Here is a 21,137-nt window from a genome sequence, read left to right on the forward strand (position 1 = left end):
ATAATTACTTAGTAAATGCTGCTGCAAGAATGCTGAAATCAGTAAAATAATGGCTGTGTGACAATGAAAGCAACCACAGCACTAGACACCACACCAAAGTAATGTATTATTCATTGCAAACTGAAATATTTTCAAATATTGTTAAAAATATAATATTTAATGCTTTTTAGGCAAGGAATGATGATTTTAACACATTCATGCCAGACTGTCTTGTGTGTGTGTTGCACATCAAACATTTTACAAAGTTTTCCATATATGTGGCCCCTGCCAGGTTCAGTTTTTTTTTTTTTCTTTGGCTTTTTTTTAAGACTATTCACAAAATTATTTGTGAATAATCTTAATGATGTAGAAAAATTGCAATTCTATCTAATTTCAAGTTATACATAATATAAATATCTTTATTTGTTTTCAAAAGAAAACAAAGATGTACATTTGGTGCATCATGAACTGGCATGACCACATATTTTCTGCAGCTGAAAATTCAAAACAGGTTGTTCAAATATTGTATTTAGTTAGATACTGTAATTAGCGCTACAATAAAACTTCGTTTTGCTTGCAGTATAGTGTCTGTGAGAAAGGGGGGGGGTCATTATTACAAAGCTATTTTCATTCCATTTCTCTCTAATTACACTAATTATCTCTGTACTCTATTACGTGTACAAACTGATTTGTTTAACTTTAATCTGCATAGCACGATGTCTGTGGGGGTACTTTTCATAATAGGACATTTTCATGCCATTCTTTGGTGGAAAGAACAGACATAAGCTATGAGTGTATACAGGTGCTGTTTATTATTGGTTAGTTATTGATATTTCACAAACAAATCTCTTTCCCTCTCCTGATAAGTGTTTTAATTATGCCCATCATAAATGCAAACATGTATGTCTGAGGATTACAGTTCTTCTCCACAAAAACTTATGACACACTCATAATATCACAACTGTAAATCATTAATAATTTGTCTCTAATAAAAGCATTTCTATTCACACACATTTTTTCCTTCCCTTACATGTGCTTATCATTCTCACAGGGTTTCAATTCACACATTTACTTTTAGTTATTTTCATTATGTAAATATACCAACCAAATATATGATTCCCCTTAATTATTGGTTTCTAATATATTTGTGAAGCAATCACATTCTTTACCTTCCTCTATACAATTTTAGTGTTATTGAAGTACATGCCACAATTTGTGGTGTGCCTGCTCAATAAACAAACACGAAGCATGTGAGACTAATTCTTGTGTCCCACCCCATGGTCAAGAACAGCACAAGATGATTTGTCCATGCTAACATGAATATGTTAAGGAACTGCCTGCTTTCCAAATTTAAAAAAAAAATTCTTATTCACCAAACCTGAAGTGCTTGATAAACAACTGCCAGGTAAAGCTAATGTAAATTATAAATAAAAAGCTATTTTACATTTAATTCATTATAATTATGATAATTCATACTGCAAACTGCCCAATGTTTTGACTATTTTTTAAAGTTGTGATAAGACAATTTTTAATATTCAAAATACATAGTTATAAAAATTACTAACCTTTGTCAGAACCTGTATGTGTAGCATGAAGAGAAAGTTTTTAGAATTAGTACTTTATAATTAGTATACCATTCATTTTTCTCTTATGCACATAACATACATTAACACACACATACAAAAAAAATAAATTGATTGGCTAATTTAAAACAATTTATTTGTTCAGATTAGTCAATGCTATTATTAGGCACCTATCACTACAATTACAGGATTTTTTTTTTTAAACTGAAATCACTTAAACACTCAATTCCTTAACACAGAAGCAAGAATATTTTATACTGATATCTGTGATGTCACATGTTTTTTCTTTGTTTTTAAACATAATGTAACTGTTTAAAAATAACTTGTTTTAAACAATTACTTCAGATGAAATCAACCACAAAAGCACATGATAAAGTTGTCAGCAAGGATAGAAAAATTCTAATTCTAGTCATGGAAAACAAGAAAGCAAAAGATGAAAAGAAAGAAAAGCTCCTAGCAATTCAGTCAGCATGTGCTCTGAGAAAACACAGATAAAAATGTAAGCCAGGTATGTAAAATTATTGAAACAAAGCCATGGTAAGATTGGTGAAAATAAAGCAGATAAATAAATAAACAAAATGTTTTGGAGGCTTTTAAAAAAAAGCTTAGAAACAGAAAAAGAGTAAAAAGGAATCAGAGATGATGAAAGTGACATAAAAACTGAAGATAAAGATATCCTAAATGTTGAAAGCAATTACTTTGAAAGATTTTTAAATGAAACAAGAAGTTACAGAAAGAAAATACCCAAGAGGAATGCAACTATGAGTATATATCAACAAAAGCCATTGAAAACCTTCTGAAATGCGGATAGGTAGCTGGATTACATATTCAACCAAACATGCACAAAAATAGGTGCCAAGAGAAAAGCTATTCAAAATGCTATGATTATGTGGTGTAAAACGGAACATTGAGCAATATTATATATATATATATATATATAGCCTATACTTAAGTCGTAAATCAGCAGTTAGAATTGAAGGAGGTATAGGAGGATGATTTGATGTTAAATCAAGTGTGAGACAAGGGTGCACATTATGAAAGAATGTGGCACTGGGCCTAATATCAAAATTAGAGATATTCAACTCACCTCTTTACTTTATGCAGATGATGTTATACTCTTAAATAAATCAGTACAAGTGTGCAGGATTCCTTAACTGAATATAACTATAATAAATTTAGAATGATATTTGGGATGCTCGATCTAACAAATGTTACAGAATACCAAACCTACAATCCCAAATTTCTGATCTCCTCTGACCTATCAATTCTTGCTAATGCTCTTGACCCCCCCCTTTTTTTTTTCATGACTCCCCCCCCCCACACACACACATGAAAGATTACAAGGTATACACACACAAATAAATGGCATATGTGGGATAGGATCAAGACCAAAGTAATCTGTTAATATTTCCCTTGAAGAGATGGAGGTTGTAGCCTTTGTTGAGTCCTTCATGAAGAAGACTGTTCTACAGAAATGAGTTAAATGGAATAAACTACAACTGAGACTAGCAGGATCACTCAGTCAGCAGCTCAACCGCAAAAGAAAGTTGTATTTCTGCAGGTTTGGCAAAAATGGGAGCAAAATGGACTAGTTCAGTTGAATAGCAACGTGGAAACATCTGAAGAAGAGACACAATGAGGAAATTGACTATTCATGAGCTAGTGGTTGAGGAGAATCTGTGAGAGAGGGGTCATCAATCAACAAATTGCTCTCTTCTAAACTGCATCAAGAATTTTTAGAAGTCTTAGGTGTACCACCACCACCAAAACCACAAATCTGAGAGCAATACAATAGGGTTGGGTGGATTTCAGATGTGCAAAGAAAAGTAACATCCTGAGTGAGAAAAGATGCCAAGAATTTGGAAGCCAAGGATGCTATAGAAGTGATGTGATTATGCCAGGAAAGATAAGGAGTAAGAGTCAGTCTGAGAAGAGAGATCTTGTCTTGATTGTTAAGCTAAGCATTATCAAAAGTAAATGGAGAGGAACTAAGGTCCTTTTTTGTGAGAAAACAGGCAAAACTCCATTTTTGTCTGTTTTTAGGCTGCTGTTGTCCCATTGCAGGATGGCATGATTCAGGGCATTTACCACAGATGATTTTGAGGATTGAGATATTTGAGAACTTTCTCCATTATTTTTGACAACACCAAGGCAATACTTATTAATACCTTTCTTTGGAATTGGTTGTATATAACAGTAATGTATAGATGATAAAGAACAGGTGTTAGTCCAGAAGCACTTCTCTTGAGCACAGTTGATGGAATTCCATTCCATAAGGACCAGCAGCCTTCTTGGTATCCAGATTTTTCTAAAGTCTTTGTGCCTGAAGGCAACAGGAGGTATGTGACACAATGTTCCAGGTAAAGAAAAGGCGATTTGTCTTGTCATCTGTAGAGAAGTTCGATGAGAATAATGATGCAAGGAGGTCAGCCTTATCTTTAGGTGATGCTGCAATCATTTTTGGTGAGAAAGAGGAAGAAACACAGACAGACAAAAGTTGTGCCCAACAGCATTTGTGACAGACCAGAAGGCTGATTGACATTGGCACAGGTTACAAGTTTTCTACATTTTCTACCTTATCCAAGTCAGATAGCCTTTTAATGATGGTTTTTTCAAGCCACTTACAATAGCTTGTTTTCTTTGAATATATTGGAAAACTATGGCTTGGACATAAGGTGAGAAATTTTGAACAGTGAGGATTGAAACCTCCATTCCAAAATGGATAATTTCTGTAATAAGATCACAACAAATATCTAAATCTGGAGAATGGAAAGAGTTGTCTGACCACGGAAAGGAGTAAAACTCTTGAAGATCTCCCTACCTTGCATTGCTGTAGTGCTAAAGTACAGAAGTTAAATGACTGACAGGAGGACATTCCACTGAAGATGAAACTTGGATGAGATTGTGATCTGAACAATGCACCTGGAAGGAGAACTGATTAAGAAGAGATCCAGAGTGTTGAGTGAGTGGAGAGGATTATCAGGGAGTCTGGTTGGGAGAGATGAATGATTTGTTTCTAATCACTTCTTACAGCAAATACCTCTTGCTTCTCTTCTGGCTTGGTCTGTGAAATTGGAAAAAGAAAGCCAGTTAAAAATGTAGGCATTAAGGTCACCAAGGAAGATGACTTTGCTTTTAGGGAATTTGAATTGTGTGAAATCAAGATTCAAGGATAAGAAGTCAGGGGTCAGAATGGCTTTCAAAATTGGGGAAAACAGAGACAGCAGATAAATGAAACATAATCAAGCAGTAAAATCTTAAGCCAAAGAGGTCAAAAAGGGGAGATTCAAGATTAGGCATCTGCTGGCAAAGAATATCAGATCACACAAGGTGTAGTCTGGACAGTTAAGAATGACGGGTAGTTGTGGCAGAGATTTGGATGTCTGCAGGTGATGGCACACATCATTTAGACTGGTGTTTATACTATAAATGTTGGTGGACATTGAAGAAATTTTTTGTAAGATATTTTTGAGTTTTTAAATTTTCATCTCCAGTGGAATGTCCTCCTGTCAGCCATTTACCTTCTGTACTTTAGCACTACAGCAATTTATTTATGTTTATTATCATTGCATTATTTCAAAGGTAAAGAGAAAAAGAACAGGGGAGCATACAATGGGAGAAGCTAGGCTCTTAGACATGTAATCCATTTAGAGAGCATCTTGTCTCCCCACCATAACATGGCCCCTCAAGTACCATTATCCAACCTCCACTCCTAATTATGACATGGCAGCATAAATTAGATAGCAGTGGAATTATGTGCTGACTAATTAGGAAGTCTCCTATATGCACTGACACTTGGTTTAGTCTCATATACTATCTGACAGTCAGCCTGCAGAACTGCTTTACTATTGTACCCACGAAGGGAGAGATTCTGAATCTGTACAGTTTTATGCTTATATTTCATTGTGGGCAATGTTTTTTTGTGCCAAATGTCTTTTTGTACATAACAAGGAATCCAATCTATCACATCCTAACATACTATGGTACTCCTACACTTGTCTTCTTTGCATAAGTTAATTTAGCTTCTCTTATCACTGAGTGTCCAATTAACGCTGATTTGGCACTCACCTCACTATTGTTAAGTTTGAGGGCATCAGACCTATGCTCAATAACTGACTGATTTTTTCCCTTCCTTGCAAAGGGAAACTGTTTACTGATTATACCACAATCTTTCAAGAATAGCTATTCTATTTTATAGAGTTTCTAATCTTCTGCTATTGTTTCAAACTGTTCTCATTTGTACCTTAGATGTGTAATTTCTTTATTAGGGTGAAGTACTGGATGTGGGTAGAAGGAACGACAGGATCATGTGAATGAAATTGGGTCTTGGAGAAGAGCGGGTGGTCGTATTATGTGTATATGCCCCGCAAGTTGGTTGTACAGCAGAGGAAAAAGATGAGTTCTGGAACGTGTTAGATGAAGAAATGAGGGAATTGGAAGAAAATGAGATGGTGATTGTCGGAGGAGACTTGAACGGGCACATAGGAAGACAGAATAGAGACTGTGAAAGGGTGCATGGTGGCCACGGAGTGGGAATGATGAACCAGGAAGGAGAGAGGGTTGTGGACTTTGCAGTAGCGTTTGATCTGGCAATTGTGAACTCGTTTTTCTTCAAGAGGGAAGAACATTTGATAACATTTAGAAGTGGTAACAACAGCTCACAAATTGACTACATTTTGACTAGAAGAAAACATCTTAAGGTTGTGACAAATTGTAAGGTAATTCCAACAGATCAAGTAGCACAACAACACCGACTGCTGTGCGCAGACTTTAAATTAAGATCGAAGATAAGAACTTCTGGTTGCCATGGGATGAAGACAATTAAGTGGTTTCGCTTAAAAGAAGAGAGTGTGAGGAATCATTTTAGGGAGAGAGTGTTAGAGAGGATTTCGGATGGACTGGAAAGTGTACAAGATTGGTGGAAACATAATTCAAAAGTAATCCTGAGCTGTGCAATCGAGGTGCTTGGTGAGACATCTGGAAAGATTAGAGAGCAGAAGGAGGGTTGGTGGTGGAATAATGATGTACAAGTGGCAGTGACAGCTAAGAGGAAGGCAAAGCAGAAGTGGGATGAGTCAAGAGTGGAAGAGGACAGAGAGGTGTACAAAGAGAGAAAGCAAGAAGCCAAGAGAGTTGTGGCACAGGCGAAGGCCATGGCATATCAAGATCTGTATGATCAATTAGAAACAAAGGAAGGACAGAGAAAAATTTACCAACTAGCGAAATGTAGAAATAAAGCAGCTAAGGACATCTTACATGTGAGGCAGATCAAAGATGCTGAAGGAAGAGTATTATGGAGGGATGTGGACATAAGAAACAGATGGAAAATATACTTTGAGGGACTTCTGAATGAGGAAAATGCAAGGACTCACAGAGGAGATGGGCAGCCTTCTGAGGGGATGGTGCAGAACATCAGTAGAATGGAAGTGACGGAGGCCATGAAGAGGATGAGGAATGGAAAAGCGGTGGGCCCCGACAGAATTCCAGTGGAGGCATGGAAGGCACTGGGGGAAGAGGGAATTGACCTGCTGTGGGACCTGTTCATGAAAGTTTGCCAACAGGAAAATATACCTGAGGAATGGAGGGAGAGTACTCTTGTTCCCATCTACAAGGGTAAAGGGGATGCACAAGACTGTAAAAATTACAGAGGAATAAAGTTGATGTCCCACACAATGAAGATCCTAGAAAGGGTTCTTGATGGTAGATTGAGGGAGGAGGTGGAGATTGCAAAGGAACAATTTGGCTTCATGCCTGGTAGATCAACAACAGATGCTATCTTTGGGTTACGACAGATGATGGAAAAATATCGAGAGAAACAAAGGGAGCTACATCTGGTATTTATTGATCTGGAGAAAGCATACGATAGAGTGCCAAGGCAAGAAGTCTGGAGGTGTCTGAGGGAGAAGAAGGTGCCGGAGAAATATGTCAGGTTGGTGCAGGAAATGTACAGAAATGTGAAGACAAGTGTTCGGACCTGTTCGGGACAGACAGAAAGTTTTCAAGTAACAGTAGGCTTGCATCAAGGGTCAGCATTAAGTCCGTTTCTGTTTAATATTGTGATGGAGGTGGTAACAGAGGAGGTGAGAGAAGATGCACCTTGGACAATGCTGTATGCAGATGACATCTTGCTGTGTGTAGATTCAAGAGAAGAAGCGGAAACTAAACTGGAAAGATGGAGAAAAGTACTGGAAGAGAGAGAGGTATGAGACTGAGCAGAAGTAAGACAGAGTATATGTGTTGCGCAGTGGGCGGTGGCCCGGAGACAGACCTGGAGCTGGAAGGAAATGTCATCAGGAAGGTGAGAGACTTTAGATACTTAGGTTCGACAGTGGAAGAAGATGGAGGAGGTGAGAAGGAAGTGGGATGCAGGATACAAGCAGGTTGGAGGAACTGGAGGGAGATGGCTGGAGTGTTATGTGATAAGAGGGTGCCGATCAATTTGAAAGGCAAAATTTATAGGACAGTAGTGAGGCCAGCTATGACATATGCTATAGAAACTGTGGCCCTGAGGAAAAATAACATTAGCAGGATGGAAGTAGCAGAGATGAGAATGCTTAGGTGGATGTGCGGTGTGACCAGAAAGGATCATCTGAGAAATGACTATGTCAGGGGAACAGTGAAAGTTACGAACTTAGGAGCGAAAATACAGGAGGCAAGGTTGAGATGGTTTGGTCATGTGATGAGGAGAGAGGACGAATATGTGGGAAGAAGGGTCATGCAGATGGATGTGCAAGGAAGGCGGAAGTGTGGGCGGCCAAAGAAGAGATGGAGGGAGCTGGTAGAAGAGGACTTGAAGATGAAGAACTTGGATGTGGTGACAGCCCAAGACAGGAAGGTGTGGAGGAGACTCATAATAAACAGTGACCCCACTTAAGTGGGAGAAGCTGCAGAAGAAGAAGAAGAAGAAGATGTGTAATTTCTTTATTCTTTGCACATACACTATGTTGCTAAAAGTGTCCAGCAAATACAAACAGCAGCTGCTTGTATTTCCCATCACTCCCTTGACACATGACAGCATTGCTGTCAATATGAGGTCGGGCATCCTTTCCCTGTATTACAGCCATTACCCTTCAGGGTAGGCCACCCAGTAATTTCTGGTAAACTGCTGCTGGAATTCATTTCTATTCCACTTGTAGTATGGTGTTGGGCAAGTAGGTCTAGCATGCAACCTAGCTCCAGCTAATCTTAAGGATGTTCAGGAGTGTTGAGGTCAGGGCTTTGGGTTGGCCAGTTTAGTTCTTCCACCTCCATGTTTTGAAACCACAGAGCTAGGACTCTTGCTCTGTGAGCAGGAGCATCATCGTGCTGATACAGGAAATGGCTTATTCCAAATTGTTGCCAGTGTGGGAAGAATGAAATTGTCCAAAATGTCTTGGTAAGCATTAGCATTTAAAGATCCGGACAAAGAAAGAAACCAAAGGGTCTAGTCCAAATCAGAAAAAAAAAAACGGCCCCAGACCATTATGTTACTGCCTCCAAATTTCAAGGTCAATACAAGACATTCCTGTAAGTATTGTTCACCTCAGGCATCTGGCAGATCCAGATACGTCCATTGGATTGCCAATCGTGCACCACAATTCACTGTTCCACAGTCCAATGATGTTGTTGTTTACAGTATTCCAGACGATGCCAGGTTAAGGGCTTGTAAGACACAGTACGACCATGAAACCCAAGGACAAATACCTCTCAGCAAATGGTTCTGTCACTGACATATGTTCCAGAGCTCATGCAGAACTCGCTTGTGATGGTTGCTAAGGCAAATTGATGATTTACTGTGATAACACACTTAATAGTTTGCCAGTCTCGATTTGTCAGTTTCTTTGGCATACCATTTCGGAGGAGGGATTTGGTGGTTCCATCACGTTTCTATTTCACGATAACCTCGTAAACAGTAGACCGGGGCATGTGCAATGTGGAAGTTCAATCATTTGGTCCGAGAGACCAAATGATTGAACTTGTGGGCACTGATTATCATACCATGTTCAAACAGACTCAACTCCTCCACTCATCCTGGTGGCAAAGAATGTCTACACTGCTAATGCCCATCTGCAATGCTTAATAAATAATGCTTAGATAGCACTGCAGATATGTATCTGTGTCATACAGGCAAAGCAATGTATGAGCTATGGGGGTTCCAGATACTTTGGCAACATAATGTATGTAAAGAACTTTCTTAGTTCCATCCACAGTAGAAAATGCTGTAAAATGAAGTTTATCCCCATTAAACCTGCATTCCAGAAGTATTTTTCCCATATTATCATGCTTTACTACCTTCCTTTTCTTTTCAGAAAGACCTGGATTCGATTCCCATCTGTGACATGAGGACCCTTTCTCTGGTCTCTTTCGACGAAAGGTGAGCTAGCCGGTCTCATATGGAGGTAGGGGATTTTTTCACCTGGAAACTCAGGTTTTTCATTCCCCAGAACAGGCAAACCAGCCCTGTGAACACACACGGATTACAGTCAGGAATACTTAAGACTCAGCAATAGGCCTGATTCATCAGCTATGCTGGTCCATGCTGGATAAATAAGAGGGGATTGAGATGGTGCATACCTCCCTGTAAAAAAAAAAAAAATGTGTGGGGGGGGATTCGTTCATGGCCATTGCATCATTATATGAAATAAATAAATAACCACATACTGTTATAAAATACATTGGCAGCATAATTTAATTTAAAAAAAACCTCAATTCATAACTGTTCAACATGACTTTATGAAATGCACATTGCCAGCATTTATTTTTCTGTTGTATGTGTATTAGGGACTATACTCCTATTATGGCACCTTAATGCATAATTTTAGAATCCCTCACTTAGCAGCTTGCATATTTTATTTATATAATATATAAATAACATAAGAGCCTCTGCAGCTCAGTCAGTATTGACGATGCCCTTTGGTTGGAAAGACCTGGGTTCAAATCCGGTATAGAACACAAACCTTTATCAGGGTTTTTCATCTGAAGATGATTAAGCCAGTCTCATATGGAGATAGCAGGGTTTTATCTTCCAGAAATTCAGGTTTTTCATTGTGGAAAGCAGGCAAACTGGCCAGAAAAACACATGCAATTTACCGACATGGCAGATAATGCAAAGAGGATTAATTGCCCTATCATGAACAATACCAGGTCACTGAGCCTAACATGAAAAGGAAGATGGGATGGGATAAATAATATGTGACATTGTCATTTATTATTTTACTATCATCAAAGTTGTAAATGTGTGAAAAATTAAATTCTAGAATTTGTGAATTAAATATCTTCCAAAGAAACATTTGTTAATTTAGAAAAATTTAATTTGGAGCATTCTATAAATTACATTATCAGCATTAGTCACTTTCAGTTACAGTAAGAAAATGATTTTTCTTTCCTGCCCTTGCTCTTAATCATGCAAGTATCCCACACGTGCAATAGTCCACTTTATTTAGTTACCATTAACAAAGTAAATTTTAATTTCTTTTTTAACTTAAATTCAAAACTTTAATTTTGGAATTTTGAGACTTTTATTCCTTAAATTAGGCAATGAAAACAAATACTTTTTTCCCCCTTCTCATTGCTCTCACGAGAAATTGGTAATTATTTTTGTCAGTTATGCAATCACTGAGAAATGCACATATTATACAGATGTGCATACTTTTGCTGCTTGCTTATTCTAAATATAAGGCCTAGCATATCATACCATGTATTTTATATTGTAGGTCTTTTGTATTTTATTCTTGCTTTAGATGCAATCATCCTTTTAACATATATGCATGATAATTTTATTCCCTACATCATCTTCCCTCAGTTTCTGCCCATGCTCTTCATATTTTGTGCTAATAGTTTCAACAATACCTGACATGACACAATAAGTTTGATTTTGGAAGCTTTTCATATGAATGCAACACTAGTCCAAAGCACAACTCCTTGATTTTACCTCCTGAAAGGTCTGGTTTCATTACGGATATTTACTATATTCTAATAACCTAGTAAATGCCTTTTACCTTGTGGATATCTCAAAATTTAGTTTGAATTTCATCATGTTGGAGGTTTAATGGAATAATTTTAATGCTTCCAATATTTCATCTGTTGCTGAGACGGAATATTGGAAACAGAGGAAACCACTATAGTTCCATCTGTTCCCCCCCCCCAATTACCTATTGCCAATTTTTTACAATGAAAATTTAAATTTTGAAAAGTGAGCCAAAATCTCAGCCCCCCCCCCCCCATCAAACCCTCTATCTCGCTAAGATATGTAGATGATGTGTTCACTATTTTTGGATTCTCAGTCCAGATATCTTAAGGGATTACAAATAACTCTTGTAACACACACAAAGAAAACACAATACTAAATGAAACATGGGTGACTCTAAAGTCCTATCTAGGTGGTGCACCCTCCATGAGGATTTGTAAGTGACCTAGGATGTAATCAGGACTTCTGACAATTATTGTTTCCCAAATTTTGGGAAGTTTTATGCATCTGTATTTATTTAAATTTGGTTGATTTCTCAGTACCACTGCAGATTCTAAAAACAGTCTTTCCTTTTTGAATTTGCTATGGTGGAGCATGGTGGTTTTCTTCCAGGAGATCCTGTGGGTTGTATCCAATACACAGTCTACAAGGCCAGATTGACCATAGTTGGTTGATTATTGTTATTGGCCACAGAACTGAAATAGATGGTTGCTGATCTACTTGCCTGTTTGAAGAAAGCCAGCTTGCAGGAACAGGGTACCTTATATACTCCAGGCATTCAGATAGAGGAGGGAGCTGATCTTTGGAAGAACAGGTAAGGATAGCAAGTTTCCGGTAGGATTTAAAAGCTGTGTAGAGGTTGTACTTTTTTAAGGACCTGGCTATTTTTTATTATGTGCCACAGATGTAAGAGATGGTGATAGCATTTCTAAAATCCTTCTGAAGCAATGGCTGAGGAAAGGGGGAGGAACTGATTATTTTTCTAATTCTGTAATCACTGTAGCCATTGGAAAGGAAAGTGTTGTGAATGAGGTTGAATTCAGTTGAAAGAGAGGTTCCACTGGAACAAAGATTATGGGCTCTATAAATAATACAGATATATTGGTAAGCTTTGACATCACCACACTGTTTACCAATATTCCCTTAAATGACACCTTAACACTCTTAAAAAACGTTTTTCCTTCTGATATCTTAGATCTCTTTTCCTTTGCCATCAACTCTGGTTATTTTTCTTGGAAGAACAAAATTTACAAACAGATAGAGGGAACTGCTATGCCCCCCCCCCCTTCCTCACTCTCTCTTGCTAATTTTTAGATGGAAAATTTTTGAAATACCAGCCATAAACTCAGCCCTTCTCAAATCCTCTATCTGGCTAAGATACGTAGATGATATGTTCTCTATTTGGCATCATGGCCCAGACACATTAGACTCCTTCCTCAGTCACTTCAACAGTTTACATCTACGAATCCAGTTTACAATGGAAAAATAACAATAGTTTAACCTTCCTAGACACCTTAGTAACATACCTTTCCAATGGTAACCTTTCTTTCACTGTATACAGAAAACCCACTCACATGGGCAGATACATTCAACATATGGCATTATTAAAACTGTAATCAATACAGCCCATAATCTTTGTTCCAGTGGAACCAAACAACCACATACACAACACCTTCCTTTCCAATGGCTACAGTGATTACAGAATTAGAAAAATAATCAGTTCCTCTCCCATATTCTTCCTAGATAGGATTTCAGAAATGCTATCACCATCCCCCCCTACATCTGTGGCACATCAGAAAAAATTACCAGGTCCTTAAAAAAGTACAACCTCTACACAGCTTTTAAGCCTCAAAGGAAACTTGCTACCCTTATCCATTCTACCAAAGATCAGCTCCCTCCTCTCTCAGTGCATGGAGTATATAAAGTATCCTGTTCCTGCAAGCTGGCTTTCTTCGAACAGGCAGGTAGATCAGCAACCATCCATTTAGAAGAACACAAATCATACATCTACAATCACGACTATGGTCAATCTGGCTTTGCAGACCATGTATTGGATACAACCCACAGGATCTCTTGAAAGAAAACCACCATGCTCCACCACAGTTAAATTCAAAAAGGAAAGACCGTTTTTAAAATCTGCAGCGACACTGAGAAATCAACCGAATTTAAATAAATACGGATGCATAAAACTTTCCAAAATTCAGAAATAAATAATTGTCAGAGGTTTCGCTTTACATCATAGGCTACCTACAAACGCCCACAGAGGGCACACCTCCTAGATAGGACTTGAGAGTTACCTACATCTTTCATTTAGTATTGTGTTGTCTTGGTGTGTGTGTGTGTGTGTGTGTTACAAGAGTTTCAATCCCCTGAAGATGTCTCGGTGACAGACGAAATATTGGAAGCATTAAAATTAGTTTTTAATCCTTTCCTAGTGCTGTAAATATTCCATTAAACCTCCAACATGTCCTCCCAGCACTTAAGCCTTAACACACGGACTAGTTTGAATTGTTTTACATAAATTCAGTGACATTATCCAAAGAGAGAGAGAGAGAGTAGCTTCTGATTTTAAAACCATCATGATCTAATTTCTTAAATTTTTATTTTAATTGTCTAAAAATAGAGAATTTAAACATTTGTAAAATAAATACTTAATTCACTAGTTCACATTAAATGGTTATCTAAATATTATTTAACAATAACAATGAAATAAAACTAAATTAGGTAGTAACCAAAAAAAAAAAATGAAATTATCCACATTTAATACATTTCCTATTATTTCAGGGAGGAAAAACAGTTCTTAAACTAAATGGAAATCTTTGAAAATAATATCTCATACTGTAAGAGAGATGGTAGAAGAGAGTTCCTCAAATAAACATTGCACACTTGTACCATCTCTCAGCAAAACTTTTTCTAGGACTTTCTAATGCTGATTTGTAAGAGATTATCCTTCCAACTTCTATCATTAAGTATCACGGAACTTCAGGCCCCAAGCTCTTTCAAATCATGTTATACAAGTGATAAAATAAAAAAGAAAAATTTTACATAAATACATCAAGTTTTGCCCTTAAAACTTTTAGATACATTCTTTCACTTTTGGAACTTTGATAATTACTAGCAATGATATTCACACAACTAGATTTTGAAATCACATTAACAACTCCGTAATTCAATCCTGTTTATTCAGGAATTTTTTAATAATTAAGATTTTTAAAATGTATTATGGTAATTTTTAGAACTATTTCTTTTGGTATAAAATCACAGAGATGTCAAATGAAACTGTGTATTTATTTTGACTAGTTTCATGAAATATATTAAACGTCAATTATATTAGTAATTGTGGGATATTAGAGCCTAGATAATTGAAAAACATTTAATTCAAATTGCATTTATTGGGTGACACGTACACACACAAAAACTATAAAAACATAAGATAAACATCCTTGTAGTATGTGATACAAAACTGAACCTGTTTAAACTTATTTAGAAAGTCCATGATTTTTGTTTGTTTTCTTTGTAGCATTATATTTTGTTTTCTTATACAGCTACAAATTTCTAAAACTTCAATGTGATCAACATCATCTTGACTTTCCATGAATTTAAGTAATGTTTCTGCAGCTGTTAAGAATTTTATTATAACTTCCTTTGTAGGCTGGTTGTAGTTCCTTATGAGAGAAGCACTTGATCCTACCATCAGTGTTGGTTCTTGCACGCTTTGGATTAAGTCAGTGTCAGTCACTTTCTCATGTCTGGCTTCATTTTTGTTTATATTTAACCACTTGTTAATATTTTGGATTGATTTTAAAATATCAGGGTTGATTTCTACACTATTATATGAATTTTCCACTTTCAAACTATTTTCAGCTATCAAAGTTATTAGGCAATACTTTTTTTTGAATGATTTGTCAATTGTTTCACTCTTAACGTGCAAGATAAATTTGGTTACACAAGATCAAATTCATAATACACTTGACTGTTCGCTATGGCGGTAGAACGGGAAACCATAACAGTGATGAAAAAAAAAAAGTTCTGCTAGAAGGACAATGCAGTATTGTTTAATTATGATGTGATGCAAAATATGCAGTAACAACTTCTGTTATTTACAAATCCGCTTGCATAGAGAATTTAAAAAAAAAAAAAATGAAATGTGTGTGTACAACAGATGAACAAGGTTAATTCAACCCTATGGATAATTTAGCCCCAGATAATCAGTGTTTGACTGTACTTTGTTTCACTTCATCAGAAAATAACAGGAAATAAACTAAAAACTAGAAAGCAAGTAATAACAGTTAACATTTCTAGTGAAAAATATTTGAAAACGCTTAAACAATGAAAAGCGTGCATTCGCTATTATGCTGGTTTGTGGGTTGCTGTAACATACTACTGGTAGATACAAGTGTGTCCTGATAAATTAAGGAAGCTCAGACCTGATGTAAAATCATCCCTTGTTTTCTGTTACACTGTAGAGGATGCTTCATCATTTCAGATGATTCTTTGAAATGCTCTTGAGTAAAAATGGTATTCAGTGTGGAGCATTTCAGTTAGTGTCATTCTACTCTTTTGTTTCTGTTGTATGTGCTTTCTTTCATTCTCAATATCCCTGAAGTGTTAAGATTGGCTTATCTCACCAGATCTGTCAGTCTGTCCTATGTAGTGTAGACCACAATTGCAACTGATCTTGTAGACATCTGATTTTTTGAGTGGCAGATAGGGAGGTTTAGTTCTATTAGATGATTAGAGGATCCAAATTCCAGGTAGTTGTACAAGGCAACTTAATATTTCAAGTGTTCAGAGATTTTGTTGAGTGGGTAAATGCAACTTTGAAGTTTTTTTTCTGTATTACAGTAAGCCTGAAGTAAGATGCTTGTCAGTCCCCTAGAGGATGGGAAAAATGTATGGGCAGAAGGGCAATAATATGCACTTTTATGTAATACTTTGGAAATTTTTAAGTATTCTTTACAAGAAACACTTACTTGAACAAAATCTACACCCAGAAATAGTACAGGTGCTTTCATATTACCACTGCACATACACATGTACGAATGCATTCCTTTTACCACGATTCAGTGTTCTTGAATCAGATTTGACAAGTTATTTAAGTCCCCACCCCTCCCATCCTATTTTAGTAATTGTGCCATAATTAAAAATAGTAATATAACTTATCACTTTAATATATGGTGGAAGGAACTCAGAACTGTGTATTGTAGAATGTGTGTGTGTGTGTGTGTGTGTGTGTGTGTGTGTGTGTGTGTGTGTGTGTGTGAGAGAGAGAGAGAGAGAGAGAGAGAAGTGGATCATATATTTCTAGCAAACTGAAAGCAGCATTTATTATGTAGTGATGTATGTGCCCAAGCTTATGTTAGTACTAATTTGAAAATTTCAAAATTTTTCTAAGAAAATTATTTTGCTTCTTGTGAAGATATTGTTTTAGATGAATAGACAATATCATTTTCTACTTTCTCATTCAATGTATAAATCATTTAAGGATGATTTTCCCCAAATCAGCATCTAGATGAAATTGAACATGGGCATCTGCTATTTGTAATGTTCTCAAGATTAAGTTAACTCTCACTACAACAATATGTAAGAACCGAAAGCAGAAAGTTTGCTCTAAGTGAATATGCTGAGGCTTGAGTTACAGCCATGACAGGAATATTTTGTGATATGCAATTTATGAAATGTCAGAAAGTGAGACAATCGTTCTGTTCAGCCAGAATATTTATACTTTTGCTCACTACAAAAAACTCTCTTCCTAATTTTCAGAATGTGGCATTCATTACAGAAAATAAAAATTATCCCCATAGTAAGAGAGACCAACTATGAAAATATACTATAACAGCAAAAACAAAGCAGAAAACTGATAGGAAAAGATCAATTTAATCAATCTTCTTCACAGGATCGAATTTTTACAAAAGGTTATCCATTAAGGAACCACAGCAGATATAAGAACAGTATTCTATGATTGAAAAGATTCAGAATTTGCACACTGAACACTGGTTGTTTATAAGTAACCTAATAAATGGAGCAAAAGAAAAAACCTGGTTTTGAAATTGATGTGATGTTACAAAGTAATACATTTATGCCCAAGGCTTGAGTTATCCTACAAAGAGAAATCTTACTTTTACTATAAAGAAAGGGTATTATCAAAATTGACAGCAGAGGATATTTTTATTTATTATTATTTATTTATTTTTTTTTTTGTGAAAAATAATTTTGGGATGCATTTTTTCTCTAAGGTTATCAGATCTTCAATAAGGAATGCTTTGGAGATCAGTGATAGAAGAGAAGAGGTAGATCAAAAAAGTTTACTGATTTATAAAATGCTCCATCACCATTGAAATCACAGATTTGATGGTGATGGAGCTGGATTTGAAGTGAAATGAACATCACTGATTGATTATATATATATATATATATATATATATATATAAAAGAGAAAAATAAAAGAATCATGTCCTAAAGTGTCTTGGAGATATCCCAGCAGTCACTGTGAAATGGGAAAACTAAATACTTGTCAATAAATGTGTAGTGTGTAGCCAGAGAGGAAACTGGAAGCTATCTGCAAAAGGCAGATTTGAAGTAACTTGAAAGGGCTTTATACCAGCACCCATCAAATTCTTTAGACATATTAAAAGTACTAATGTATTTCTTTTCCCCAGAGTTTTCCATGACATCTGTCCAAAAAAGGTGGGTAACATAAGTAAGATGATGTGCAGATTAGTAGTAAATAATTTGTACTGGCAATTATTTATTAGATGATTAGAGGTTCCAAATTCCAGGTAGTTGTACAAGTCAACTGTTAACATATCTCTGCATTATTTGAGATAAAAAGAATCAGATATCAAAAGCAATACGATGGGAACTTGAAAATAAAGGAATAGATTTTTAGTATGAACTAATTTAAAAGCTGTGAAAAAGAAACATAGACATCTTCACAAGAATAGAAGCCAAAGATGAAACAAAGAACAGGGTTAGATTTCTTGGAATCTAGATATTAATCAAGATTCATGTGATCACTTGTTAGCTTCCAATACTGTCAGATCTTATATTTTTGACTTCTAAAGGAGTTCTAACTATGCTAATCCACCTACATCTTTGTTTTTCTCTACCATCTTGGCATCGAACAAGTTTTACTAACCTTTCCTTTTCTGTTTAAGTGAACAGACCACCTTATGTTAGCTCTGCTCATACATTCTTGAATACTAATAATGTCAAGTTTCCTCCAAATGTCTTCATTTTTAACATGATTCTGCTATTAACACCATCTATTCACTTCTCTAATTTTTCTCAGAACTCTCAAAGTATTTGATCAAGTGTTTAATTTCTAACCCAACTCTCAGATCTATAAGTCAAAATTGCTTTGAACACAGTCTTCTGTACTTCTAGTTTAGTGTTTGCTAATTTCTTATTCTATATAAATTTATTCAATTGGATTCACACCATACCAGTTTTGCTTATTCTGTTGTCTATCCTTCACCAAAAACTGTGCTTAATTAGATGAAATATTTTACCTGTTCTATGGATTCTGCTTTGGATAATGAAGGAGAAGTTTTCCACGTTCCTGTGTATTTTCATAGTCTTCGGCCTTTTTATTGCTGATTTTTATACCAAATTTATTACAGAAGTTATTCAATTCAGTTAAAGAATTGAACTGGTTTAGAAGTACATCATCATCTTAAAACAAAAATCTCAGATTCTGATCAGGATTCATGCCACTTTTTTTCATAATGTGATCCATATAGAGATGAGTACACCTTTGACATACACCTAATTTTACATCAAATCACCTTCCTATACTTCCATCAATTCTAATTACATCTTAAATATAGAATATGTATTGCTCTGTACAATGTTCTATTTACCCCATATAACTCTGTAGCATTCTGAACAGTTTTGATCTTGGCATCTTGTCACATGATTTTCAAGATAGGGAAAACTTAAGCACAGATCCTTTCTCATATTTCCAAAACTTTTCAACTATTTGTTGTCAAGTGAAAATCTGATCTTGACAACATCTATTTGGCCTGAACCCAACTTGTTGTTCTTCAAGGTTCCTTCCACAATTTTTCTTAGCCCTCCTAAGGTATGCATAAATCTTACCTGGAACAATCAGCAATAGAGAGATTCCTATGTCATTCTCACATTCTGGTTTATTTCCCTTTTTAAAGGTAGGCATTATAAGAGTTCTACTCTGATCATCTAGAATTAAATCTGATGACCAAGCCTTCTGAATTATGCAGTGCACCACCATAAAACTTTTATATCTCCATATTTTAGCATTTTTGGTTGAAATTATCTACTCCAGCTGCTTTTCCACATTTCAGACTTTTGATAGCTTTTCTCCATCAAGTATTAATATGAACTTAAACTGCATTCCACTTGAATATTTTCTACTACTGTTTTGTCACAGCTTGTTTCATTCACAGCAAGTCTTTCAAGGCAATTGCTTCAGATGTCCAGAGTATCTTTGGTTTCAATTTTTAATGTCATCTTTATCATCTGATTTCTTTTATTGTACTCTTTCTTCCATTTCTAAGCTTTATTAAATAGTCTCCAGAGCATTTTGCTACTTTACTGATATTTATCTTCTATTTTCTTACTAAAGTTTTTCCATGACCTCTGTTTAGTGTCATAGGGTTAGATCTCTTAATTTTTCTCAAGCATCTGCCGACTTACTTGCAAGGAACTTTTGGTATGCTTTCCTTCTTTTTCAGGACTGTCTCTGACTTCTTGTGTCAAACCTTGGAGTTCTGATTTGTCTATCTTTGTATATAACCTCGGCACAGCCTCCCTAGCTGAATCAGTCAATGCTTTTTTTCAGAGTTTGCCACTAAAACTCTAAGGATTGGTTCTTGTTTTTGAATTCTTTCATTTTCTCTTAAATAATATTTGTATAGCTGAATCTATGGTTCACCTATAAAAGCTGCTAAACATTACTTATTTTTAAAGCTTAGAAGCATTCCAATATGACATTCATTTTTATTCTGCTTAAAAACTAAGTGATAATCACTCCCAATTTCTAGTCCTCCTGTATAACTGTATCTTGAACTAGCGTGAAAATATTGATTGTATTTTCATTGAAAGTGATAAGACTTTCCTTACCAAATCACCAGTCAAATCATAACTTTAAATAATATGAATAATTATTATAATGGTTTAGTTTCTTTTTTCCCCAGCTCTTAGAAGTTATCAGAATATTCATATTTTAAAGCGCTTATTCCTTTGTCACTTTGGATATCAAAACAATAATAATATAGCAGCACAATATTATTGTATAAGTATTGTAGATTCATTTCAGAATTTAACATAAAAATCATCATACTTACTCTAGATAATGTTTTTGATAAAATTGGATGCCCAGGAAGAGCAAAAAGTTTTTCAACACCACCAGTCTCCTTCCAATGCATTAAACGCTTAGTAGGTGGTGCAAGGTCTAAAGTTGTAACAATATCAGTTGTATCAGAAAGCTGAGCCTTCATCTCCTCTCCAGAAATATTTTTCACTTCATCTACAATAAGTTTTCTTTTCCTTTTCGCTTTCACTGTTTTCTCTGCTCCTAAAGATATTGAAAAATTATTTATAATAAAAACTTGATTAACCGCTTTTTATGTGCTCCATAGCGTAATGCA

The 21,137-nt window shown here is 35.7% G+C and overlaps 1 protein-coding gene across 1 annotated transcript in view; it reads right to left on the reverse strand.

Moving 5' to 3' along the window:
- Positions 1-21,137, reverse strand: part of LOC150106883 (uncharacterized) — a 134,779-nt gene that overhangs the window by 39,672 nt on the left and 73,970 nt on the right. The window contains exon 8 of the mRNA XM_090393496.1: positions 20,835-21,064. Within this exon, the coding sequence (XP_090249622.1) occupies positions 20,835-21,064 (230 nt within the window). The remainder of the gene's footprint in view (positions 1-20,834; positions 21,065-21,137) is intronic.

The sequence above is a fragment of the Typopeltis vanoorti genome, chromosome 5 (genome assembly GCF_054136105.1).
Source record: "Typopeltis vanoorti isolate ZY-2024b chromosome 5, IOZ_Tvanoo_1.0, whole genome shotgun sequence".
Classification (NCBI taxonomy): Eukaryota; Metazoa; Arthropoda; class Arachnida; order Uropygi; family Thelyphonidae; genus Typopeltis; species Typopeltis vanoorti.